This window comes from Onychomys torridus, chromosome 1 (assembly GCF_903995425.1).
Source record: "Onychomys torridus chromosome 1, mOncTor1.1, whole genome shotgun sequence".
NCBI classification, from domain to species: Eukaryota; Metazoa; Chordata; class Mammalia; order Rodentia; family Cricetidae; genus Onychomys; species Onychomys torridus.
Window position 1 is genome coordinate 115160848 of NC_050443.1, and position 26322 is coordinate 115187169.

General features: G+C 45.2%; 1 protein-coding gene and 1 pseudogene across 1 annotated transcript in view; one reads left to right on the forward strand and one right to left on the reverse strand.

Moving 5' to 3' along the window:
• Positions 1 to 16380, forward strand: part of LOC118577440 — a 31282-nt pseudogene extending 14902 nt beyond the window's left edge.
• A 170-nt stretch (positions 16381 to 16550) lies between these two features.
• Positions 16551 to 26322, reverse strand: part of C1H10orf143 (chromosome 1 C10orf143 homolog) — a 31741-nt gene continuing 21969 nt past the window's right edge. Inside the window, exon 4 of the mRNA XM_036203632.1 lies at positions 16551 to 17103. Coding sequence (XP_036059525.1) covers positions 17074 to 17103 — 30 coding nt within the window. The 3' untranslated portion in view covers positions 16551 to 17073. The remainder of the gene's footprint in view (positions 17104 to 26322) is intronic.

The window sequence follows — 26322 nt, forward strand, 5'->3', positions numbered from 1 at the left end:
GTAACTGTAGCTCTGCATGTAGCAAAGGGTACTGTCACAACAGGAAGATGTGCAATTACAGGGACAAAAATACCCCAAGGAAATCAACACGGGACTTATTAATATAGGACCCATAGGTGACAAGTGTCAGACAATCGGTCAACAAGGGGCCTCGTGTCTGCATGATCCCAGCTAACCCATCATGATCTTTATGAAGTGTCCTTCTGGGGGGTCCGGATCTTCAAATACGAGGGGAGACCCTTCCCTTTTATTAGCAGCTAAGCTCTTTATATACTTTTACTATATTGAGGCAGGTTAGAAGTCTAAGCTTTATTGTCTTATGTTATTGGAAATCCAGATTCCGGCAGGCTTCTCCCTCAGGTCAAGCTTTGTCTGCGAATATATTCTCATTTTTCCATGTACAGAGACCGTCTGGAGAGGGGCAGGAAAGATTATGACTGTAATATACTTAAATCCAATTTATTTGCCTGACCAGAAACTTCCACCCTCCGCGATTGCTTCCTACCCAAGATGCTGTCTTTGATTCTTTCATGATGGGGAGAAATGTGTGTAGGCTGCTTTCAGCCCCTCCAGGTGCCCACAGCACTGTGGTGGGGCCAAAGGATGGCTGGTGGGCCTGCTAGTTTTCATTCAGAACTTTCCACTTGCTCCCGAGGCCACACTTGTCTCCTGGAAGAGAAATAGGGTAACTGAGGCTCAGCTGTCTTCTTTAGAAAGTCCATTGGCTGCCTGGTCCCTGTTGTGGCCACTTATCTGCCTCATCTGATCCAGGCATATCTTTATCAGTGGTCATCCTGCCCATGTGTGGTGTTGGCCTGGGCCAGGGTGGCTCTGGCTTCACATTATGGGCATTACAATCTTGTGCTGACATTTACTCCACAGCTTGCATCTGGATGCAGGCTCATAGCCCTGCTTTGGAGGGAATGATTTTGGAAATTATTTTCTTAATTGGTGTTTGTTCATTTTAAATGATGGGCTGCAAAGGCACTAGCTGGACAAATGGAGAGGTGTGGGCAGGGCTGCCTGGAGAGTGCCCAATTGTGTCCAAGTCCTCCTGACCCCCATCCTGGCCAAGGGATGTATGATATCAGCCTTGGCCTTGGACTGTGCAGCTAATGAATTTGGGATTGTAACAGCCTTTCTGATTGTTATCTGTGGGCCTTACCTACAGCCACTTCAGTGTAATATATGATACACACATTAGTTGCCAACTGTGTATGATCTTCCTTGCTATTCTAGAAGGAGATGAAGCAGAAAGTGCAACTAGCCATGAATAAGGAAGTGGTGGGCTCTGGACCTGGAGCAGCAGGGTCGTGGGACCCTGGGTAGGGTCCCAGCTACAGGGAAACAGGGTCACAGAGATGCTGTGTAATATGACCAACTCAGCCTCCCATATCCCAAGAAACCTTCCATTTCAGACAAACTGGGACAGGTGATCTCCACAGCAGCCAAAAGGTGGCATGGACCTGGCATCATGATGCTCTGTGTGTCTGGGCCCAAAGAAACTGAACCAAGAGGATATGTACAGACCCCAAGAAAGAGACATATCACAAGGAGTTTTGATCTGAGATTATGAAGGCCAAGAAGCCCCCCAGGTCTCTGAGCTAGAGGCCCCAGCACAAGCATAAATTCAGTCCTGCTCAGGCTGTAAGGCCTGACACTCAGGGAGCCAATGGGGAGGTCTCAGGCTGAATCAAAAGGTGGACAGACAGGAACATCAGGGAGTAAGGCTAGAGAGATGGCCATCTCTGCTTAGGCAGAGAGCAAAAGGACCTTTCTTCTACCATTCTGGACTAATCAGGGCCTTAGTAAACTGGATGATGCCTGTCTTCATTGGAAAGTGGACCCACTTAAGAGTACTAATTCAAATATCTCTTCAAGAAACATTACACACACACACACACACACACACACACACACACACACACACACACACACCATTTCCCAAGCTACCTGGACAGCCTTTAGCCCAGTCTAGTTGACAGAAAGTTCAGCATCACAAGTTACCTTGGTCCTGGCTCTGTCTCCTCTCCATGCCACAGATGATAGCAATGAATCCCCATTCCTGGAAACCTTTGTCCTCTCCATGAGACTTGGGAGACTTCTAAAGAAAGCATGGTAGGTGACCAGTGATGGCCTGAGAGTCAAGAGTGCTAGTCTTTGGAGACATGGTGAACTGCACAGCATAGCACATGACAGGGGATGACAAACTGGTTTGCCTGGGAAGCTCCAGTCTCTTGCTTTTTAGTCTGTGAGGACCCAGGATAGGGTTCTCGTCCCCTGGCATTCTCCTTATTCTGGGGCAAGCACAAGGGGGACACCAGAAGCTGGACCAGGCAAGTTGGACTTAGTGCTACTCCCTCCTCAAGGGAACATGGCATCAGGAAGCCTGAGGCCTGTGGCTCCCATACTCAGTCCCTATTGTGCTCCTCTGTCCTAGGGAGCCTGTAGTAAACAGTCCAGAAAGAGCCCTGGGCTTGTACTATAGAACCTGCTGATCTCTGTACAAAGACAGAACAGCCCCATTCCCCAGCCTTGCATGGAAAGCTGGGGGAAAGGTGTTTGTGCTATTTAGATCTTTCTAAGGGAAAGGTCACAGCAAGGCTCCTCTTGCAGAAAAGTCTAGGAAGTGGGTCATTTGGGTTTGGACATTAATCCCTTCCTTCAGGTTGAGTAAGTATCCAGTGGCTGTCCTCCTTTCCACCACATCCTGTGTGGTGGTTTGACTGAGAACCGCCTCCACAGGCTCATACGTTTGAATACTTGGTTTCCAGTTGGTGGAACTGTTTGGGAAGGATTAGGAGGTGTGGTTTGTTGAAGGAGGGGTGTCACTGGGGACAGGCTTTGAGCTTTCAAAAGACTTGTGATTTTTGATTTAGCTCTCTCTGCCTCCTGTTCACGGATGAAGATATGAGCCTCCAGCTGCTGCTCCAACTGTCTGCCATCACATCCTCACTCTGCCCATGGACTCTAACCCTCTAGAACGGTAAGCCCAATTGAACTCTTTTGTGGTGGTATTGTGTTCCCTGAAATATTGTGTGTTCCCCGAAATAAATTTATCTGGGGTCAGAGAGCAGACAGCCACTAGAACAGAGCCAGAAATGGTGGCTAGAAAATGGGTCAGAGCAAGCCATAGCAGAAGTTGGGCGGTGGTGGTGCACGCCTTTAATCCCAGCACTTGGGAGGCAGAGCTAGCCAGATCTCTGAGTTCAAGGCCACTTTAGAAACAGCTATGCACGGTGACACATGCCTTTAATCCCAAAAATCCAGCCTTTAATCCCAGGGAGTGATAGCAGAAAGCAGAAAGGTATATAAGGCGTGAGGACCAGGAACTAAGTGAGTTAAGCATTTGGTTGGTTAGCATTCAGGCTTTGGAGCAGCACAGTTCAGCTGAGATTCATGTGGAGGAGGACTCAGAAGCTTCCAGCCTGAGGAAACAGGATCACCTGAGGAACTAGCAAGGTGAGGTAGCTGTGGCTTGTTCTGTGTCTCTGATCTTCCAGCGTTCAGCCTCATGTTTGTTTTTTATTAATAAGAACCTTTAAGATTCATACTACACTCTTTCTTTTTTTTTAAGATTTATTTATTTATTTATTCATTTATTTATTCATGTATTTGTGTGAGTGCTCTATCTGCATGTATACCTTTATGCCAGAAGAGGGCACCAGATCTCATTACAGATGGTTGTGAGCCACCATGTGGTTGCTGGGAATTGAACTCAGGACCTCTGGAGGAGCAGCCAGTGCTCTTAACCACTGAGCCATCTCTCCAGCCCCTGAACTCTTTCTTTTAGAAGTTGCTTTGGTCATAGTGTTTTAGTACAGCAACAGGAAAGTGGCTATGACACCTGCCTGTCACTGGGTAGCCCAGCACCTTGCTCAACAGACTAAACTGAAGTGAGCAGGGAGGTGGTCCACAAGTCCAGTTGAGAGGGGCAACAATGGCCATGGGTGGGTACAGGAAATTGTGTTGGCCTCCTCAGCGGCCCTGGACATGAGCTAGCCTGCAAAGGGAAGCTTTGATCTTGCTGAGCCCTCACTGCTGTCCTGAACCCTGAAAACCTTGATGGGGTTACCATGATGGGATCATTGTCCTTTCACCCAAGACTCCATGAGATGAACTGCGAAGTGGCAAGCACCTCACTTCTGACACTCTGGGTCTGAATCAGGCACCTCCTGCAGATATCAGTTTCAAGGATACTGATAGTTACCACCAATGTGTCCCCAAAAATGAAGCCAGTGGTCCCTTGGGTAGATTTGGGGAATAAGTCTCAGGAGGCAGCTCTGAGCTTAAGCCTGAGCTCAAGACTCAAGCCCAGCCGGAAGCCCCTCCCCCAGCCTCCCTTCTGAGGCCGCTCTTCACAGTAGAAATCTCAGCTTCTGTGTGTCCTTCCCTCATTCTGAGGCCCATAGCTGCTCAAAGCCACCTGCTATTTTCAGCATGCCCCCAACACTTCTACAAGTCCACCTGATGCCAATAGGAGCCGGAGAGCAACTCCTGGAGGGGACAAGTGGCAGGGCTTGTGAGCAGAAATAAACTAGGTATGGGCTTATGCTGAGGAGCAATTGATTTTTGTTGCTATATGTGATAACACGTAAGTTATGTTAAATATCCTTATCTGTTGAAGACACATACTGAAGTCTAAGGACTCTTTGCAATGAACACTTGCAAGTAAATGGAAAGGGGTTTACTGTATACTGTAGCTTCCATCATGAGATTTCTAATTTTCCCCTTTTTTTCTCTTAAATCTTGTTTTATTTTGGGGGTGGGGAGTGCAGGGGTGGATGGCAATGAGTGGGATCAAGGTACATATGTAAAAGACACATAGAATAAATTAAAAGAAAGTAAAAAAAAAAAATGGATCAGAACAATAGTGTGGGCTTGCCTTTACACAATCCAGGGGAAAATCGAGGGAGGGGAGAGAATAGGCCAGCAAAAGGCTCACATGAGGCTGGGCAAGGTGGCCGTGGCTCACTTTCCTAGCTGCTCAACATATTTGTTTACTGTATGTTTATTTATGGGGGGATGAAGGGTGATGGGAGTGGGTGCATGCACGCTACAGTATGCATTCGGAAGGCAGAGGACAACTTGCAGGAGTTGGTTTTCTCCTTCCACCATGTGGGTCCTGAGAATGAAAGTCAGGTCCTCAGCTTTGGCTGCAAGTGCCTTCATTTGCTGAGCCCTCTCACTGACCCCTGGTTTTGAGTGTGTTTGGATTTTTCAAAGCATCTACTGACTGAATTTTTTTTTTTTTCAAAATAGTGATGTTTAGGAGTTGAGATATTTAAAGTGCATTATCAACATTTATAGTACATTGATAGTTTCCAAAACTCTAAGGAAATTGTTAAAATCTTAAAGCTCATTGGAGGAATTATCTGATAGAAAATGTATCAGCCCTAAAACTCCTTCCCAAGGCCATCCATAAGCAACCAAAACTGAGGACCTTCTAAAACCCCCACTACTAAGACTGGCATGCCTCCTGTGAGGCAGTGGACACCCTACCACATGCACCACTTTGCTCTGAGGCTCCTCAGTGAGTGCGACACCAAGACAGGAATCAGGAAGTCTCTCCACACAGTCCTGTTGACTTAGGGACCCCCTCTTTCACCCCAAATCCAGAACATGCCTAGACCAAAAAAAGAATGAAATACACCCACAATAGCACCCATCATGCCATGGCCTGAGTCAGGCAGCCCCCTGAAGTCCCAAACCCGAACTTCTTCCTAACATGGCTTGGTCTTCCAGAAGTTTCCATGTCTCCACATGTCTGTCCTTGAGATGTTCATAACTCTTCTTTGCAGAACAAGGTGTCTGTTTGCTGGGTGACTTTCTAATTTCTATGTGACCTTGACAATCCACGGGTCTTGGCATTCTGTAGCACTCAGAGAGGCAGGGAGAGGGAAAAGCAGAGAGGAGTGAATGTAGAGACAGGAGAGATGGGTAATCTGGGGCTGGAGAACTCCAGTCTGGGACAGAGCTGACATCTGGGCTGCATGGCACCTTGAAAGAGGACATGACTGAGATGTGACCACAGAGGCTACAGCAGAAGGATGCCTGGTAGAGAGGAGGCTGAGAGAACAGGTGGGCTGTCCCAGGTAGTGTGACCGAGCTGTCAGGGGCTCAGAGCCAGGCCCCCCACTACAGGAGGACAACAAGACTGCCAGAGACTGGAGAAATGGTGCAGTGATTTGCAGCAAGAAAGAAGGCTGAAGCCCACAATGACACCTCCATCTGACGACGACGAGTGAGCCCATGGCCTCCCCCCCCCCCCATCTCCTCTGTCCTGCCATTCACTTCTACCTGCCAGGTTTTGAAGATGGAGCTGGGAGAAGATAGGAGAAGGGAGGGGCATCCCCGGGCTCAGCTGCATGCTGGGCTCCTGCTAAGTCTGGGCAAGGCCTTGCTCAGGGCTTCAAATTGTACCCAGCTGCAGGAGTCACAAATGCAGGGAAGTGAATTCTTTGGCTCCTAAAATCCAACTTGGCTGAGAATGGATTGACATATCGTTGCTTCCAGATAGACCGCAGGGTCCTAAAGCAGACAACCACAGCAGATCTGGCCCTTCCTCCAACCACTGGCAGCCTCTAAAATCACAGGCTCTTCTGGAGGTGTGTCTTGGCTTCCAGAGAGGGCTTCCACATGCAAAGGTTGAGGCCAACACTGCCAAGAGAAATGCTGTAGCAGCCGCTGGGAAGAAGGTTCAGTGGGTCAAAGTGCTGGCTGTGGAATCCTCATGATCTAGATCCCATGTGTGTGGAAGGAGAGAAGCAACTCACAAAGCTGTCCTCTGACCTCAACACACTTGCTGTGGCACACGCACATCCATGCACAGGCGTATCACACTCACACACACACACACACACACACACACACACACACACACACACACACAGCTATGTACCTGCATAGAGTGAGGTATTCTGTGTCCCAGAAGTGTTTGTTTGCTTCTCTAGCAGCTCAGCTCATTCAAGGCAGATTTCAAAACACAAATGCAGCCAAGAGGGTGTCAGGCGGCCACAGCATGACCAGTCACACAACTGGATGTGTGGCTCAGAAACCACATCCAGGCCTAGTCCAGGCGTGAATCCAATGCAAATGCTTATACGGGGTGGAGCTGTCCTCCCCCAATCCTCTCACTCACCCTTTCCCCCAGACTGAGGCAGCCAAGTGTTTAGACCCAGAGCAGCTGCAAACTAGATGCTGACAGCTTATTTCCTAGGTCTGACCATACCATCTCTGTGGCAGAACCGGTCACGAGTAAAGGTACTGGGCCGTGCTGAAGACGTTCCTTCCTCTCTCAGGCCTGGCACCCTTGGACTCCCTGCCACTACCACAAAGCTCACCTCTGAGGCGCCACCCCTGGGGACCCGCTTGGGAAGCACCAGCCGCAGGTCGTCACCCGGCAGGCAGTCATCGGTGGATCTCATTGCAATTCATTTTAATTACGTGTGGCATAAAAAGACCACCTACAGATGAGACGACGCTGCCGTAAGAGTCCCAAGGTTGCTGTGGGGAATACTTCATAACTGAAGTGTGTTCTCCCCAAGGAGTTATACCACCATTTGATTTAATTTTTAATTTTTACATTTTAATCAAAAATAGATCAAATGGTGGTGGTCTCTCCAGGGAAGTATACTTCAGATAAGAAACCGGCCATGCTCCTCTTAAATATGTAAAGCTGCCATCTCCCTGTGAGTCATGAGGGTGATGACGCCTCTGCCAGCCACCCCCCACTGCAGCTGGGCTTACAGTTTCTGAAGAGTGACACCCTCACACCCCAGGCCGCACCTGCTGCAGTCTCTCGCCTGTTTCGCACAGATCAATGCAGCTGTGCACAACAGCCTACCCTGGGAAATGCCGGCTACGTGACCCAGGCAGACCCTACCAGCCAGGAGAATGTCTGAATCCTCCTCTCAGGTGCTGCGGGACGTCTTTCTGTACGCTGTGAATATATGTTACTCCCATTGGCTAATAAATAAAGCTGCGCTGGCCTATGGCAGGGCAGGATGGAGCCAGGCAGGAAAATCCAAGAGAGATAGTGAAAGGAAAAGGAGAGGAAGGGGAGATGCCAAACCCCCATCCAAGGAGTAACATGTAATGGGACACAGGTAAAGCCACAGAACATGTGGTGATACATAGACTAATAGTTATGGTTGAGTTAAGTTGTAAGAGCTAGCTGGTAGGAAACCTGAGCCATAGGCCATATCATTTGCAATAATATTAAGCCTCCGAGTGATTATTTTATAAGTGGCTGCAGGACCGCGGGGCCGGGCAGGACCAGAGAAACTTATGGCCACATGTGCACACCTGCAGACAGTCACTTTGTGATATGGTATGTTCTAATCATCGCAAGGAAAGGCACGCACATTTTATTCAGGTGCCTGCACAGAACCGATGTCTTCTAGCTACCATGTCACCTGGCTGTCACACCATGGCTCTGAGGTTCCCCTAGTCTCCTTCTGATGCTCATGTGTATCCTAGGAGCTGCCACCCTTACTATACATGTGATTTTAGAGTGCAAGGTGTGCATTCAGCAGCTATCATCATGAAGTGGAGTTGAAACTGGCACAACCCCATATGGCCCCATACTGAGGAGGAAGACAGTCCATGGGGGAAAGTCCATGGAAGCATTGACTTTAGGTGGCAAGTGTTAGCATGGGCCCTTTAGTTCATGGTACTGTTAAGAATGAGGTGGAGGCGGTGGTGGTGGCAGTGGCGGTGGTGGCGGCGGCGCATGCCTTTAATTCCAGCACTTGGGAGGCAGAGGCAGGTGAATCTCTGTGAGTTTTAGGCCAGCCTGGTCTACAGAGCAAGTTCCAGGACAGCCAGGGCTACACAGAGAATCCCTGTCTCAAAAAAAAAAAAAAAGAAAAGAAAAGAAAAGAAAAAGAAAAGAAAAGAAAGAACAAAAGAAAGGAAAAAGAAAAGAAACAAAAAAAGAAAAAAAGAAGAAAAGAAAAGTGGTCCATGGCCTCACTCTCATCTTGGCATCTGGGTGGGGCACTGAAGGGTCTAGGGGGAAAGGCTGAGTGCTTGAAGGCACTGGACCCTGGCATGGGGCTGAGGAAGATAAGTTCTGCCCAGCCCTGAGACAGGCTTTCACACACTTTCTGTTAACATGCTCAAGACAAAGACATGTCCCCCCATCTGTTGTAAGCACCCCAACTCAGTACCAGGAAAATCACGTGGTACTTCCCAGAGAACAGGTGTGCTTCCTTTCTGCAGCCAGAGCTAGCAGAGTGGTTCTGTCAGAGTGGACCAGAGACAAATGGAGTGCTCAGTCTGTCGGCCTAGGTCTTGTTCTAGTTGTCTTCACCTTCAGTGTGCCTCAGCATCTCCTGACTCCCCCCACTGGCAGGGTAAGCAATTGGCATGGAAGCAGGTGGCCTTTCACCCAGATCCAGCATCCTTGGACACCCTGACCTCCCTGTTATTATTATGGTCCATGACGTGGTCTCCTCTTGGCGACACACGGCCTCTCTCAATTGCTCCGGCTAGAGCTGCCAGTCAGCAGTACAAAACCTTAAATCAGACAATATCCAGACTCGTGAGGACCCATGGAAGCACAAACTTCACAGAGATCTTGGCCATTCACTGGCCCCATGGTCCCAGTCTGGTTTTAAAGCTCCTGAGGGTAAGAAACAGCTCTGAAGACATCACTGTAACCTATCTCATAAGGAATGTGCAAGGCCACAGCTGGCCTCTGAGACTTCCGGTTCCAAGTGATGGATATCCCAGAGGTGTCGCTGAGGGCAAGGCCAGGGTGGATCAAACCCCTGTGCCTATGGCTTCACTTTACAATAAATAGTGGGTGTCACACATCTGGTCCCAACCTACAGTTAAATAACTCAGTGAAGAGGCCTGGAGAGGCAGGGGGTACAGCAACGATATACACAGCAGGTGGAGATGGCTGATGTAGCCCAGCACACAAAGCCTGCTGAAACCAATGCAATTTGCTTACTCAAGCCTACCAGCCAGGGTAGTACCAGGAGAATCCTGCCATCCAGGGTGAGGCCAGCTTGGTGTGCTGCAGGCCAGGGTGCCCCTGGGAAGGCCAGGCCTCCTGCATCTGAGGATCCGTTGTTGAACTTGAGCGCTCCTTCCCTCCCTTGCTTTTCCATACTCAGGATGGAAGCAAGGTCCTTGGGCTTGCCAGGCACACTACCTACTCCATGGTGAGAACACTTGCCTGGACATCTACCCTCTTCCTGGGCTGCTCCCTGTGTGATGTGATTTGTTATGTAGAGGCACAAGGCCGCACACCACATTAGAACTTCCTGGTCTTCCATAATGGGAGCTAAGCACCTTAACTCCCCACCCCCACCCCACCTGCCCCAGCCCTTGGCAGCTATCATTCTATACCCTGCCTCTCCGAACTAAACCTTTTTAGATTCCACATATGCCTGAGAGCATGCAGCATTCACCGATGAGCGACTTCCTGTATTTAGTGTAATGTTGTGTGGGTTTCCCCACACACTGCTGAAATGGCAGGAAGAACTTCAACAAAGAGGACAAATTACAAATGTAGAAAGGCCGACCTTGTCGAGAAGTGAAGTCAAGAAAACTGGATGTGCACATGTAAAAGAGGAAACTGAACCCTAACACCTTTAAAAAGAAAGAGAGACGGAGACAGAGAGAGAAAACTGAGATGGAGTGCAGACATGAATGAGGGGCCGTATCTCTCTCTGCACAAAAGTGAAAGCAGAAGGGGGCGGGACTCTGGACATCGCTCTGGGCACTGACACCAGAGACATCAAGCCCCAAAGCACAGGCAACAAGAGCAAATCAGACAGGTGAACTGCTCCCACCAGTAAGGGAAATGGCGAGTGCAGAGGACACCCAGATGCAGAGATATTGCAAACAGACATGAGGCAGGATTACTGCCCAGAATATGTGAGAAATCCAGAGCTTAATACCAAAACACAGTAGACTGACTAAACTTAGGTTCACAGACATCAACAGGACCAGCAAGATGGTTGAGAGGGTCAAAGTTCTTGATAAGCAAGTCTAAGGGCCTAAATTCAATCTCTGGAGGCCATGGAAAGTGAAAGGAGAGAAAGGGGCCCACAAAATTGTCCTCTGACCTCCACACACATGCCATGCCATGTATGCACACAGTTGTGTGGGCATGCGCACGCGCATGTGCACACACACACACACACACACACACACACAGAGACACAAACACATGCCATGTATGTACACACACACACACAATACATGCCATGTACGTACACATACACACACACAAACACATGCCATGTACATATACACACACACACAATACATGCCATGTATACACACACACACACAGCTTAAAGGGATTAAATAGCTATTCCCCCAGATGTCTTTAAATGCCTTGGGTCACCATTGGTCATCATTAACTTTGGGGGATTAGAAAAGACATTCCTAATGCTTGAGATTACATTCTTTCTGCTAATGCAAATTACTTAGGAAAGGATTTGTCAAGATTATTGGGAAATTCAAGAAATTAACAGCATTATTAACTTGAGTTTTTTAAAATGATGTTAAAGTTGGGGAGATGGCTCAGTATGCCAAGGGCTTGTTGAGCAAGCATGAGGACCCGGGTTCCTATCTCTAGCCGCCATGTAAAAACTGGGTATGGCAGCGCATGTCTGTAATCTAAGTGTGTGGGGAGTGAAGATGGGCAGATCCCAGAGGCTCTCTGGCCAGTCTAGCTAATACAGCAGGATCAGTGGCCTCCTGAGGAATGATACCTGAGCTTGACCCCCAGTCACAAGCAGGCGCACACGCACACATACATACACACACACACATAAAAGAAGTAGAAACAACCGTGTTTTCAAAGGTGAAGCAGCTTGAATGGTGTCAACACGCCCTTCTCTGTTAAGGATGTAACATGCCTGAACTTTCTGGAGTGAGTGTTTTTCAGACTGTTGGTTTTGAAACTGCCATTAATTTACTTTTTTTTTTTAAGCTGAGGATCGAACCCAGGGCCTTGGGCTTGCTAGGCAAGCACTCTACCACTGAGCTAAATCCCCAACCCCATCAATTTACTTTTTAAAGATTTGTATACTTTGATACTTTTACCCCAATACAAAACCCAACAGTGACAGATTGAAGGGACAAAAAAGAACCTAGCTAATGTCACACACTTAAGTGTTTCCTTGGGTGGAAGGAAATGTCTTTTTCCTCTTCTTGACAGGGAAACAATGAGGAAGCACTGGGAAGGGATAATCCCATTTCACGCTCCTCCTGGGGTGCCTGGCAACCCAGTTTAGTGCAATCTGTGAGGTTCTGCCTGTGGGCTAAAGGGTTGGGCTAGTACCTGCCATACTAACAAGTGGCCTGGCAGGGACAGCAAGGTGTGTGTGAGGACTACTGACCTGGCCACCTCCAGCGGGCTGCATTCCCCACTCCCAGGGACTTCCAGAGCTGAAGAAGGATCTGCTCACCTCTCTGCTCATCCACATCTGTCCACAAGCAGCAGGACACACCCAGGGATACCCAGGATAGGGTTGGCCAAGGGAGGCCTGTTGTAAACAGAACTTTCTGTTGACTTTTAAGATGACTTTGGCCTCTTTTCCCTCAGATGCTAGCAATAGCTGGCATTCAGTTGTATGTGTGTTGTTCGAATTTCTAAAGGTCCTATAATAAAAAATCCGGAACTAGATATTGAGGTAAATGCTGAAAGATCAGAGACAAAGGAACAAGCCACGGCCACGTCTCACCTCGCCAACTCCACAAATCCTCTGACTGAAATCCTCTGAGTCCTCACCTGAAAGGGACTTCTCAGCCAAAAAGCCTTTACTTCCTATCTCCTCACACCTTATATACCTTCCTCTGTCCAGCCATCACTTCCTGGGATTAAAGGTGTGTGTGCTTCCCAGGACTGGGATTAAAGGCGTGTGACTCCCCAGGACTGGGATTAAAGGTGGGTGCCACCACTGCCTGGCTCTGTTTCTCTCCTAGACTGAGTCAATCTCATGTAGTCCGGGGTGGCTTTGAACTCACAGAGATCTAGATGGATCTCTGCCTCTTGAGTGTTGGGATTAAGGGTGTGTGCCACCACTGCCTGGCCTCTATGTTTAATCTAGTGGCTTGTTCTGTTCTCTGATCTTCAGGCAAATTTTATTAGAGTACACAATAGATCACCACATATGTGCTGCAGGGTCTTCGCGGTCCTCAGCTGAGCTTGCCATAGGAGTAGCTTGAGTTTCCCTAGGCTCTTCTGCGCTGCTCTCTCACCACACATGTCGTAGTCATAACCTGCCATCAAAATGAAACTCACGAAGGCTGGTTAAAAAACAGTCCCAGCAACTCCAAGAAAATGGCTCCTCCCCAACAGGAGGTGAACGATAAGATGACAGCAGTGGAGAAGAGGTTGTCATCCCTCAGAAAAAAAGGCAAGATGGCTACCTCAACTCCAGCAAAAAAGGTAGTGGTTTCACAAACCAAAAAGATTAAAGCTGCCACACAAGCAAAAGCGTTGGCAGCAACCCCCGCTAAAAAGGGGAGCTGTCAGTGCAGCCAGGGGGGCTAAGAACAGTAAGGATGCCCCCAAGGAAGGCAGTGATGGGGATAAGGAAGATGAGGATGATGGCCATGAGGATGATGATGAAGAGGATTCATCGGAGCTGCCAGGTATGAAAGCAGAGAAACCAGAGAAAGCGGCAGTTGCTGTTCCTGCTACAGAGGATGGAGGATGAGGATGATGAAGAGGACGGTGAGGAGAAAGATGATTCTGAAGAGGATGCAATGGAGATCACACTGGCCAAAAGGGGAGAAAGCTCCTGTAAAAGTTGTTCCTGTGAAAGCCATTGAGTGTGGCCAGGAGGGAGACGAGGACGAGGAGGAGGAGGAGGAGGAGGAGGAGGAGGAGGAGGAGATGAAGAGCCTCTTAAGGCAGCACCTAGAAAACAAAAGAAGGAAATGACCAAACAGAAGTTCCTGAAGCCAAGAAACAGAAAGCGGAAGTCTCGGAACTGTACCTTTCAACCTGTGTGCTGGACCCTTAATCCCAGCGAATCTGCTGCTGAATGAAAAGTGGCCACTAGTGGGCTTTTTGCTAAAACTGATCTTGCTGTTGTAGATGTCAGAACTGGTACAAATAGGAAATTTGGTTATGTGGATTTTAAGTCTGCTGAAGACCAAGAAAAGGCCTTAGAACTCACTGGTTTAAAAAAACGTTTGGCAACAAAACAAACCAGAAAAACAAAAAGAGAGAGACACTAAGAAAGCCCAAGCTACAAGAATACTTGTAGCCGAAAACCCATCTTTCAACATCACTGAGGATGGAGTATTTGAAGATGCCACGAAGATCAGATTGGTCATCGAGGATCATCATGATCACCAAGGGATGGCTCATGAGTTGAACTCAGGAAGCTGATGCAGAGAAAAACTCTGAAGAAAAGCAGAGGACAGGGCCTGATGGGTGATCTTTTTCACTCTGCTACACTGGAGAAAGGACAAAGGCAAGAGAGAGCCAGAAAGAAAAGCACTGGGAAAGAAGCAAAAACTTTGGTTTTAACTTCCCTTCAGCACATCAGAAGAACCTTTTCAGGAAGTATTTGAGAAAGCAACTTTTATCAAAGTGCCCCGGAATCCAAATGGCATATCTAAAGGGCATGCATTTATAGAATCTGCTTCATCTGAAGATGCTAAAGCTTTAAACGCCTGTAAGAATATGGGAACTGAGGGCAGAACAATCAGGCTGGAATTACGAGGACCCCGGGGATCACCTAATACAGGAAGTCAGCTATCCAAAACTCTGTCAAAGGTCTGTCAGAAGAAACCACCGAAGAGATCCTAAAAGAGTCATTTAAGGCTCTATTCGTGCAAGAACAGTCACTGGTCAGGAGCCTGGGTCTTCCAAAGGGTTTGGTTTTATAGACTTCAATGGTAAGGATGACGCCAAAGTTGCCATGGCGGCCATAGAAGATTGTGAATGTGATGGACACAAAGTTACCTTGGACTGGGCCAAGCCTACAAGGTGAAGGTGGCTTTGGTGAGGGCAGAGGAGGAAGAGGCAGATTTGGTGGCAGAGGCCAGGGAGGTTTGGGAGGTAGAGGAGGTTTCCAAGGTGCCAGAGCAGGAGAACAGAGAACAAAGTTTGAAAACTTTCTTCCATTCCCACCTTTCACTCTTCCTTTGAAAGAAAGGACTCTGGGGTGTTTACTCTGTCTCCTGTTCAATGACAGAGCTTTCTGAGGACATTTCAAGACAGTAAGTACACAGCCATGTCATCTAACTAGGAAGCTATATAGGTAACATCTCAAGAGAAACAACCCTGTTGGTTTTGAATGAATATTCATATTCATATAAACAAACTTGTTTTATGTTTTTTGAGACAGTTTTTCTGTGTAGCCCTTGCTATCCTGAGTGTCCTACTTGCTCTACATGTAGTCCAGGCTGGCCTCAAACTCACAAAGATCCACCTGCCTTTGCTTCCAAGTGCTGGGATTAAAAGTGTGCACCACCATCCCCCAACCCAGTCATAAAACTTTTTTTTTTTTTTTGGCTTTTCAAGACAAGGTTTCTCTATGTTGTTTTGGTACCTGTCCTGGATCATGCTCTGTAGACCAGGCTGGTCTCAAACTCACAGAAATTCACCTGGCTCTGCCTCCCAAGTGTTTTTAATGATAAGCAATAGAGTTAACCCTTATCTGTACATTTTGAATGCATATTGTTTCATCCCATGTATAAAAATCATCTTTTTCCTACACACACCACATACATACAATAAAAATACACTAAATGTAATTTTTAAAAATTTAAGGTGGGTCTTTGAGGCCACTCATGACATTTTCAGTAGGCAAAAGACAGAGTCAGAGTCTGCTGAATTCTAACATGGAGTAGGGATGTTTCTTACAAAGTGGATGATGTTCAGAGGGACTGCTGGGTTCATTGAAATGCTCAGGTAAACTGTGTGCTTCTGCAAGCACCAGAATGCCCAGCACAAAGTCTCGGACATCCCTTTCCGTGAGTCTGGGCAGAGTTTACAGGAGAAAGGAAAGTGGGAACTTGGAGGTTTCCATTTATTCACAAAACTTAATGTCATTTTGAAGAAAACAAAACTAAAGCTCAAAAACAAAACAAACAACAACAACACCCCAACATTTTAAGGCCACACACCACAAGCTGTCTCTCACAATCTTAGCTGTTTGGGTGTGGGCTATCATCTCTAAGCCCATCTATAAGCAATGCTGGCATCTTCCCAGGGTTAAAGGCCATGTCCTGCCATGTGGGAGCATCTCTCTCACAAACAGCACCACACTGGTTGCAGCAGCTTGGTTTCCCGTTCCGGTTCTACAGTGCGGGCTTCACCATGACCACACACCAGGGCTAGCATGGACTGGGCTCTTCCACGTGTTCCTCACAGGGAACACAGCCCTGTAAAGAACATGATGGACACATGTAGAAAGGCTGGAGCCCAGCTCCAGCTTCCAGTTAAAGAATGTGAAATCAGCTCTCTCACCCAGTCGTTTCCTTAGGACCTCAGTGAACAGGACAGATCACGAAGCTATCTCCAGAATTACACAACACACTGAAATCCAACAGCTGTCCACAATTTCCATTTTAATATCGATGGGGTTCTGTCCCTCATAATTACAGTTGGAGAATTACACGGTTTGACTGGACATTAACATTTAGTAAAATTCACTTCAAAATTATAGAGCATTATTCTAAATATAAAAATAAGTCTTAATTAAAAAGAGTATGTGAACAACCCCAGTTATATCCAGAAACAACCCCCAAAGTCCAAAGGCAGGGAGATCTCCAGCTGTGCCTTATGATTACATAAGCTACCAGGTTCCAAAACCTCTAGGCAATTCGATACAGAATTTGTTGACTTCTAGATAATTTCTTCTCCAGCAGAACATGAGAAAAGAGGCCACAGTGAGCCAGCACACTCAGGATGTGCCTGGCCTTCTGGAGGAAGCTGGATTACCTGAGAGGCTAACAACCCCTGCACAGAGCCCTGGCTGTCCTTTGAATGGTTGGGCACGTAGGAGGGCTGTAAGGATTTGCACTGGTCATCATATGAGGATTCAAACCCAACTGGAATCTTCCTTCTTCCTATCACATCTTCTAATGATTCCCGGTATGGTTAAAATGGCCCTGCAATGGTGAAAGAACATATTATGAGTATTAATTTACCCTAGGCTCATTAACAGGCTTCAGCTACATATTCACCAACATGGAGGACACTATCTATAATAACTGGGTTAAGATGGGTGTGATGGCGCATGCCTGTAATCCCAGCACATTGTAAAGCTATGACAGAAGTACTGCCAGCCTAGGCTACATAGTAAGTTCTAGGCCAGCCTGGGCTTCAGAGTTAGACCCTGACTCAAAAATAAGATAATAAAATTAATATATTCACAGGAGAGGGAGAGGGAGAGAAGCACATGCACACTAGGCTTGCTCCTGTGTACCACCTCTCAAGTACTGGGATCACAGGAGCGGGACACCAGGCCTAGCTTGCACTTATAAATAATGACTTCTAAGGCATAACTTACAGGGGTATTAACATGCATTACACTGTAATCAAGGTACTTAAAGTATTCCTAATGCTGCCCAGTGCACAGAATATTCTTAACAAATGTTACATCCTTTATAACTTGGAGAAGAATGAAATACCATTCAGGTAGTAATAAAGTAAAAATATAAAATACACTGTCAAAATAATGAATCAGGATTCAAAAAAACAGCAGTGTGGCTTGACCCTCAGGTGGACATCTGGAAGTAGCCAGGGTCATAATGGTTCCCACCAGAGCCCCTCACCCCAACCCTTCTGGAGCAGGCCTCTCTTCATATCCCAACGGAAGTAGATGGGAAAATGAGATGGCTGAAGATGACAGTGGCTAGGTGCCACACTGCTGTGCAGCAAAGGGTCCCATCAACATCCTAGAGACTCTGTCACACTTGGCCATGTGCACTGGCACACAGCAGTGTGCTTTCTGGCCACAGGCTAAGGAAGGGTGGGCATCCCTGCCTACAAGGCCCACACCAAGACACTAAAGATTCCCTGAAAGGACTAAGGTTTAGGAATGTTTGGGTGGTCAGGGTTTCATCCATTCTGCCAGCGGGAAAGACTAAGACATTGCCTGGAGAAGACTGGCAGGTGGCCATGTACCCATGTTATACCAATGGCTCATGGCTCACTTGGGCCATGAGAACAAAGGACTGTGGAAGCCAGAACAGGCACATGTGTCTACACATCCTAGAAGGCATCCTAGGCAATGTTGAGGTCAGAATGTTCTAGAACCAGAAACAACAGGAACCTGATGTGCATGTGACACACAGGCAAGACTGGATTATCTGTCTAGAAGGGCAAGCTCATTGAGGTCATGAGGATACTATATATCATGATGGAGAAAGGTGGAGAACATGTAAAGGTATGGGTGAGGACACGTGAAAACATGAGAACATGATATAAAGAATATATACAAACATAACATACAAAAACTATAGATCATCATTTAAGAACACAAAACATACAAGATCATAGAAGAACACCTAAGATCATCATAAGAACAGGCAAGATCATAGAAGATTAATAAACAAATACAAAAAAACACACAAGATCGTTGAATATAACATACATCATCATAGAACACAATCATTTAAGCATATACAAGAACATACAAGATCATAGGAAAACATCTAAAGAACATCATTGAATATACAAGATCATAAAAAACAAATAAGAACAGCACAGAATATACAAGATCATAGAACAATATCATATATGATCATAAAAGAATATCGGGGGCTGGAGAGATGGCTCAGAGGTTAAGAGCACTGACTTCTTCCAGGAGTCCTGAGTTCAATTCCCAGCAACCACATGGTGGCTCACAACCATCTGTAATGAGATCTGGTGCCCTCTTCTGGCCTGCAGGCATACTTGCAGACAGAACACTGTATACATAATAAATAAATAAATATTTAAAAAAAAAACATCATATAAGAACACACAAGATCATATAAGCACATACAATATACAAGATCATGGATGAATATATAAAAAATACACAATTATGAAATCATAGAACATCATATTAAAACATACAAGATCATAGAAGAACATCTAAGATCATACAGACACATACAAGACCATAAAAAAATATCCTGTAAAAACATCCATGATCATAGATCATCCTATGAGAACACATGAGATCATGGAACACACAGGCCATATTCCCAGTCCTGGAAGAATGATGAGCAGGACAGGTACCCCTTTAGAACCAAGGTCCTTCCTGTGGTGCTCAAGGTCTTCCATGGCCCAGGACAGCAGTTCTCCAGAGAGAATGCAGCATGCCCCCACATTCTGCACAAGACTGTTCTCTCCTGAGGCTCTTGTGTGCTATGGGACCAGGCCAGGGGAGTCTGGGACGTCTCTGGAGTGATAGGGCCTCCCTAGAAAAAGGTCCAGGATCTGGGGGTGGGACTGGGTGGACACTTAATGAATCTGCTCTAATCATGCCATCACTACCACAAAGCTTGAAAAACTGTTTTCTTAACTAAAGTATTCACTGAGACATCACACTTCTGCACCCACTTACACTTGGAAGACAGGCTGCAGGCAGAACACAGTAAAGGACCAGGACAGGTCATGAACTTTGTGGTTTCTGCCACTGTTAGGGGCCTGCGTATGTTCCCTCCCACAACCAATGTTCATAACTAAGTATCCAGGGGAGAGCAAGCTAAGCTCTCTAGCCAAAGCCTAGTGTAGCAGCCACTTGAACTGCACACTCCTGAACTCTGCAGCTGTGCCACTCCAAGGTGAATAGGTGAGAGGCCCTTCAAAGATAACCCATCACTTCTCTGTCACAGCCCTCTGTGGCAGTCAAGGGATACAGCCATACCAGCTCAGTCTAACAAGTCTATAAAAAGTCAAAACTGAAGGTGTTTTTAGCTTTTAGTCACCCCAATCCCCTAGCACACTCAGAACCTCCAAATGACCTAAAAAACACGGCTACAATTTCAGTGGACTGGACATGATATAGCTACCTCTCCTGGAACTTGACAATTAACCCAAAAATTTTCTTTTCAGGATCCCCTAAAGATGCCTTTGCCCACAAACAGCAGGAAACAATTTTAAGAAGAAGATGCCCAAATTCCCAAGAGGAGGGGTGGGATGGGTGGTTTTTGGTCTTTCAATGGGTTTGGGATAGTTGTCATTGTTTAGGAGAGTTGGTTACAAGTTGTTGTTAATGGTCAGGAAAAGGGCTAAACAAAGGAGATTAAAGGTTCTTGTTTGGAAAAAAAAAAAGAAAAGAAAAAGAAAAAAAGAGGACATAGAAAAGGGTAGATTATTAAATCTACTCTGAAAAGAAAAAAGGGAAGATATAGAAATGATAAGATAAAAGGTAGATCTTTGAATCTACTCAGAAAAGAAAAAAGAGAGAATATGGATATAGGATAAAAAGGTAGATTTAAAAAGGAATTACTTGTTTTAAATAGGATAAGTAATGAATTTTTTTGTCTGAACTTGTCAAATATTAATGGACTGGACATTGTTAATATATATAATGGAGCCAGGCGGTGGTGGCACACGCCTTTAATCCCAGCACTCAGGAGGGAGAGCCAGGCGGATCTCTGTGAGTTCGAGGCCACCCTGGGCTACCAAGTGAGTTCCAGGAAAGGCTCAAAGCTACACAGAGAAACCCTTTCTCGAACTCCCCCCCCACCAAATATATGTGTGTGTGTATGTGTGTGTGTGTGTGTGTGTGTGTGTGTGTGTGTATAATGGAATTTTTTATCTGAATCTGTCAAATGTTAATGGACTAGACATTGTTAATGTAATTCTTGACTGTATATATTGTATATACTTATACTTATTGGATATGGATATAGTTTTTCTTGTATTGGTTATAAGCTTTTTAAAATTTTAGACAAAAAGGGGAAATGTAGTGATATTATGTTCCCCAATATATTATGCACCCTAATAAACTTATCTGGTGTCAGAGAACAGAACAGCCACTAGATAGAGGCCAGAAAATGGTTGCACACACACCTTTAATCCAATCACTTGGGAGGCAGAGATCCATCCTGATTTCTGTGAGTTCAAGGCCACACTGGAAACTGCCAGGCATGGTGGCACACACCAGACTTGAGATCTCATGTCTTGCTTGGGAAAGACACACACCTTTAATCCCAAGAAGTGATGGCAGGAAGCAGAAAGGTATATAAGGCGTGAGGATCAGGAACTAAGTTTGTTAAGCTTTTAGGCTTTTAGCAGCAGTTCAGCTGAGATAAATTCGGATGAGGACACAGAGGCTTCTACATTGAGGAAATAGATCAGCTGAGGAATTGGTGAAGTGAGGTTGGCTGTGGCTTGTTCTGCTTCTCTGATCTTTCAGCATTCACTCCAATACCTGGCTCCTGAGCGTTTTTAATAAGATATTTTAAGATTTGTGATACACTGCTATACTCCCATCTTTCTACTGACAGAACCAGCACTTCACTTCTGTTCTCTAGCCCAGCCCGGCCTTCAGACTGACGCACCAAGTGTAGCACCATTTCTTTGTGGCACAGGAAAAGGCAGGAATGGCTGGCAGCTAGATGGTCCTGCTTCTGCATTGCACTCAGAGATAAGATAGACATAGGAAGCAACTACCTGCAACCTGAAGAAATATGAGTAAAGTGAACAAGTGTTTTGGGGGTCACTCATTTGTAGGTCAAAGAAGCACAGAGGGTGCTAGAGAGATGCCTCCGTGGTTAAAAGCCCTGGCTGATCTTCCAGGGGACCCAGGTAGATTCCCAGAACATGCTAGGTGGCTCACACTGTCTCTAACTCAAATTTCAGGCCTCTGATGCCCTCTTATGGTCCCTGTAGGCATTGCATGGATGTAGTGTACAGACACATACAGGCAAAACACTCAAAAATATAAAATGCAAATAAAAAATTTAAAGAAGTACAAAAAAGGGGACTCTTTGTTTGGTTTAGGAATCAGGGTAATTGTAGCCTCATAGAAGTAGTTTGGTAACATTCCTTCTGCTTCTATTGTGTGGAACAATTTAAAGAGTATTGGTATTAAGTCTTCTTTGAAGATCTGGTAGAATTCTGCACTGAAACCATCTGGTACTGGGCTTTTGTTGGTTGGGAGACTTTTAATGACTGATTCTATTTCCTTAGGGATTATTGGACTATTTAAATGGTTTATCTGGTCTTGATTTAACTTAGAAATATGGTACCTATACAGAAAATTATCCATTTCTCTTAGATTTTCCAGTTTTGTGTAGTAGAGGTTTTTGAAGTATGACCTGATGATTCTCTGGATTTCCTCATTGTCTGTTGTTATGTCCCCCTTTTCATTTCTGATTTTGTGAATTTGGATGCTCTCTCTCTGTCTTTTGGTTAGTTTGGATAAGGGCTTGTCTATCTTGTTGATTTTCTCAAAGAACCAACTCTTTGTTTCATTAATTTTTTGTATTGTTCTCTTTATTTCTATTTTATTGATTTCAGCTCTCAATTTTATAATTTCCTGGCATCTGTTCTTCCTGGGAGACTTTGCTTCTTCTTGTTCTAGACCTTTCAGGTGTGCTGTTAAGTCACTAGTATGAGATGTCTCCAACTTCTTTATGTGGTTATTTAGTGCTATGAATTTCCCTCTTAGCACTGCTTTCATAGTGTCCCGTAAGTTTGGGTATGTGGTGTATTCATTTTCATTGATCTCTAGGAAGTCTTTAATTTCTTTCTTTATTTCTTCCTTAACCCATTGGTGATTCAGTTGAGCATTATTCAGTTTCCATGAGATTGTAGGATTTCTGTAGTTTTTTTGTTGTTGAAATCTAACTTTAAACCATGGTGGTCTGATAGAACACACAGGAGGTTATTCCAATTGTTTTGTATCTGTTGAGATTTGCTTTGTGGCCAAGTATGTGGTCGATTTTAGAGAAGGTTCCATGGGGTGCTGAGAAGAAGGTATATTCTTTTTTGTTTGGGTGGAATGTTCTGTAGATATCGATTAAGTCCATTTGAGTCATAACATCAGTTAAGTCCATTATTTCTCTGTTAAGTTTCAATTTTGCAGATCTGTCCAGAGGTGAAAGTGGAGTGTTGAAGTCTCCCACTATTAATGTGTGGGAGTTTATATGTGATTTAAGCTTTAGTAATGTTTCTTTTACATATGTGGGTGCCCTTGTGTTTGGGGCATAAATATTCAGAATTGAAACTTCATCTTGGTGGGTCTTTCCTGCGATGAGTATGTAGTGTCCTTCATGATCTCTTTTGATTGATTTTAGTTTGAAGTCTATTTTGCTGGATATTAGGATGGCTACACCAGCTTGCTTCTTAAGACCATTTGATTGGAAAGTCTTTTCCCAGTCTTTTATTCTTAGGTAGTGTCTATCTTTGATGCAACAAAGAAAGAGAACTACAGACCGATCTCCCTCCTGAACACTGATGCAAAAATACTCAATAAAATACTAGCAAACAGACTCCAAGAACACATCAAAAGTATCATACACCATGATCAAGTAGGCTTCATCCCAGGAATGCAGGGATGGTTCAACATACGAAAGTCTATCAATGTCATTCACCATATAAACAAGATGAAAGAAAAAAACCACATGATAATCTCGCTAGATGCAGAAAAGGCATTTGACAAAATCCAACACCCCTTCATGATAAAGGTCTTGGAGTTATCAGGAATACAGGGAACATACCTAAACACAATAAAGGCAATTTACAGTAAGCCAACAGCCAACATCAAATTAAATGGAGAGAAACTCAAAGCAATACCACTAAAATCAGGAACAAGGCAAGGCTGTCCCCTCTCCCTATACTTATTCAATATAGTACTAGCCAGAGAAATAAGACAACATGAGGAGCTTAAGGGGATACAAATAGGAAAGGAAGAAGTCAAGCTTTCCCTATTTGCAGATGACATGATAGTATACATGAGTGACCCCAAAAATTCAACCAAGGAACTGATATAGTTTATAAACACCTTCAGCAACATAGCAGGATACAAGATCAACTCAAAAAAATCAGTAGCCATCCTATATATAATAGACAAACAGGCTGAGAAGGAAATCAGAAATACATCACCCTTTACAATAGCCACAAATGATATAAAATACCTTGGGGTTACTCTAAGCATGTGAAGGACCTATATGACAAGAACTTTAAGTCCCTGAAAAAAGAAATTGAAGAAGATGTCAGAAAATGGAAAAATCTCCCATGCTCATGGATAGGCAGGATTAACAGTAAAAATGGTGATCTTACCAAAAGCAATCTACAGATTCAATGCAATCCCCCATCAAATTACCAACACAATTCTTTACAGACCTGAAAAGAATAATACTCAACTTCATATTGAAAAACAAAAAACCCAGGATAGCCAAAAGAATCCTGTACAATAAAACAACCTCTGGAGGTATAACGATCCCCGACCTCAAGCTCTACTATAGAGCTACCATAATAAAAACAGCTTGGAACTGGCATAAAAACCGACATGTGGACCAATGGAATCGAATTGAAGACCCTGACATCAACTCGCACACCTATGAACATATAATTTTTGACAAAGAAGCCAAAACTGTACAATGGAAAAAAGAAAGCTTCTTCAACAATTGGTGCTGGCATAACTGGATGTCAATGTGTAGAAGGCTGCAAATAGATCCATATCTGTCACCGTGCACAAAACTTAAGTCCAAGTGGATCAAAGACCTCAACATAAATCCAGTTACACTGAACCTGATAGAAGAGAAAGTAGGAAGTAGTCTTGAACGCATTGGCACAGAAGATCACTTCCTAAATATAACACCAGTAGCACAGACACTGAAAGAAACAATCAATCAATGGGACCTGTTGAAACTGAGAAGCTTTTCTAGAGCAAAGGACATGGTCAACAAGACAAAGCGACAGCCTACAGAATGGGAAAACGTCTTCACCAACCCCACATCTGACAGAGGGCTGATATCCAGAATATATAAAGAACTCAAGAAATTAGACATCAAAATGCCCAACAGTCCAATTAAGAAATGGGCTGTAGAACTAAACAGAGAATTCTCAACAGAGGAAGTTCAAATGGCTGAAAGACATTTAAGGAATTGCTCAACATCCCTAATTATCTGGGAAATGCAAATCAAAACGACTCTGAGATACCACCTTACACCTGTCAGAATGGCTAAGATCAAAAACACAGAAGACAGCTTATGCTGGAGAGGATGTGGAGCAAGGGGAACTCTCCTCCACTGCTGGTGGGAATGCAAGCTTGTACAGCCACTTTGGAAATCAATATGGGGCTTCCTTAGAAAATTGGGAATCCATTTCCCCCCAAGACCCAGCTATACCACTCTTGGGCATATACCCAAGGAATGCTCAATCATATACCACAAGGACATTTGCTCAGCTATGTTCATATCAGCATTGTTTGTAATAGCCAGAACCTGGAAACAACCTAGATGCCCTTCAACTGAAGAATGGATAAAGAAAATATGGTACATATACACAATGGAGTACTACTCAGCAGAGAAAAACCATGACATCATGAGGTTCGCAGGCAAATGGATGGATCTAGAAAAAAAATCATCCTGAGTGAGGTAACCCAGACTCAGAAAGACAAACATGATATGAACTCACTCATAGTAGGATACTAGATGTAAAACAAAGGATGACTAGGCTGCTACTCACAACTCCAGGGAGGCTATCTAAAAACAGGACCCTAAGAAAGACACAGGGATCGCCCAATGACAGAGAAATGGATGAGATCTACATGAACAACCTGGGTGACAGTGGGAGTAATGAAGGGCAAGGTTCAAGGGAAAGAGAGCTTAGGGAAGCAGGAGATCCCAGCTGGATCAAGAATAGAAAGGGAGAACAAGGAATAGCAGACCATGATAAATGAACACCACATGAGAACAGGAAGAAGCAAAGTGTTAGAGAGGTCCCCAGAAATCCACAATGATACATCCACTGTAGACTACTGGCAATGGTCGAGAGAAAGCCTGGTGATCAGATGGCCAAACACCCTAACAGTCGTGCTGGAACTCTCATCCAATAACTGATGGAAGTGGATGCAGAGATCCTTGGCCAGGCCCCAGGTGGAGCTCCAGGACTCCAATTGTCAAGAAAGAGGAGGGACTTGTTGAGGGCGAATTGTTGAGACAAAGATTGGAAAAAGTGCAAGGACAAATAGCCAAAACGAATGGAAGCACATGAATTATGAACCAAAAGCTGAGGAGCCCCCAATTGGATCAGGCCCTCTGGATAAGTGAGACAATTGAATAGCTTGAACTGTTTGGGAGGCACACAGGCAGTGGGACCTGGACCTGTCCTTAGGGCATGAGCTGGTTGTTTAGAGCCTGGGGCTTACACAGGGACAA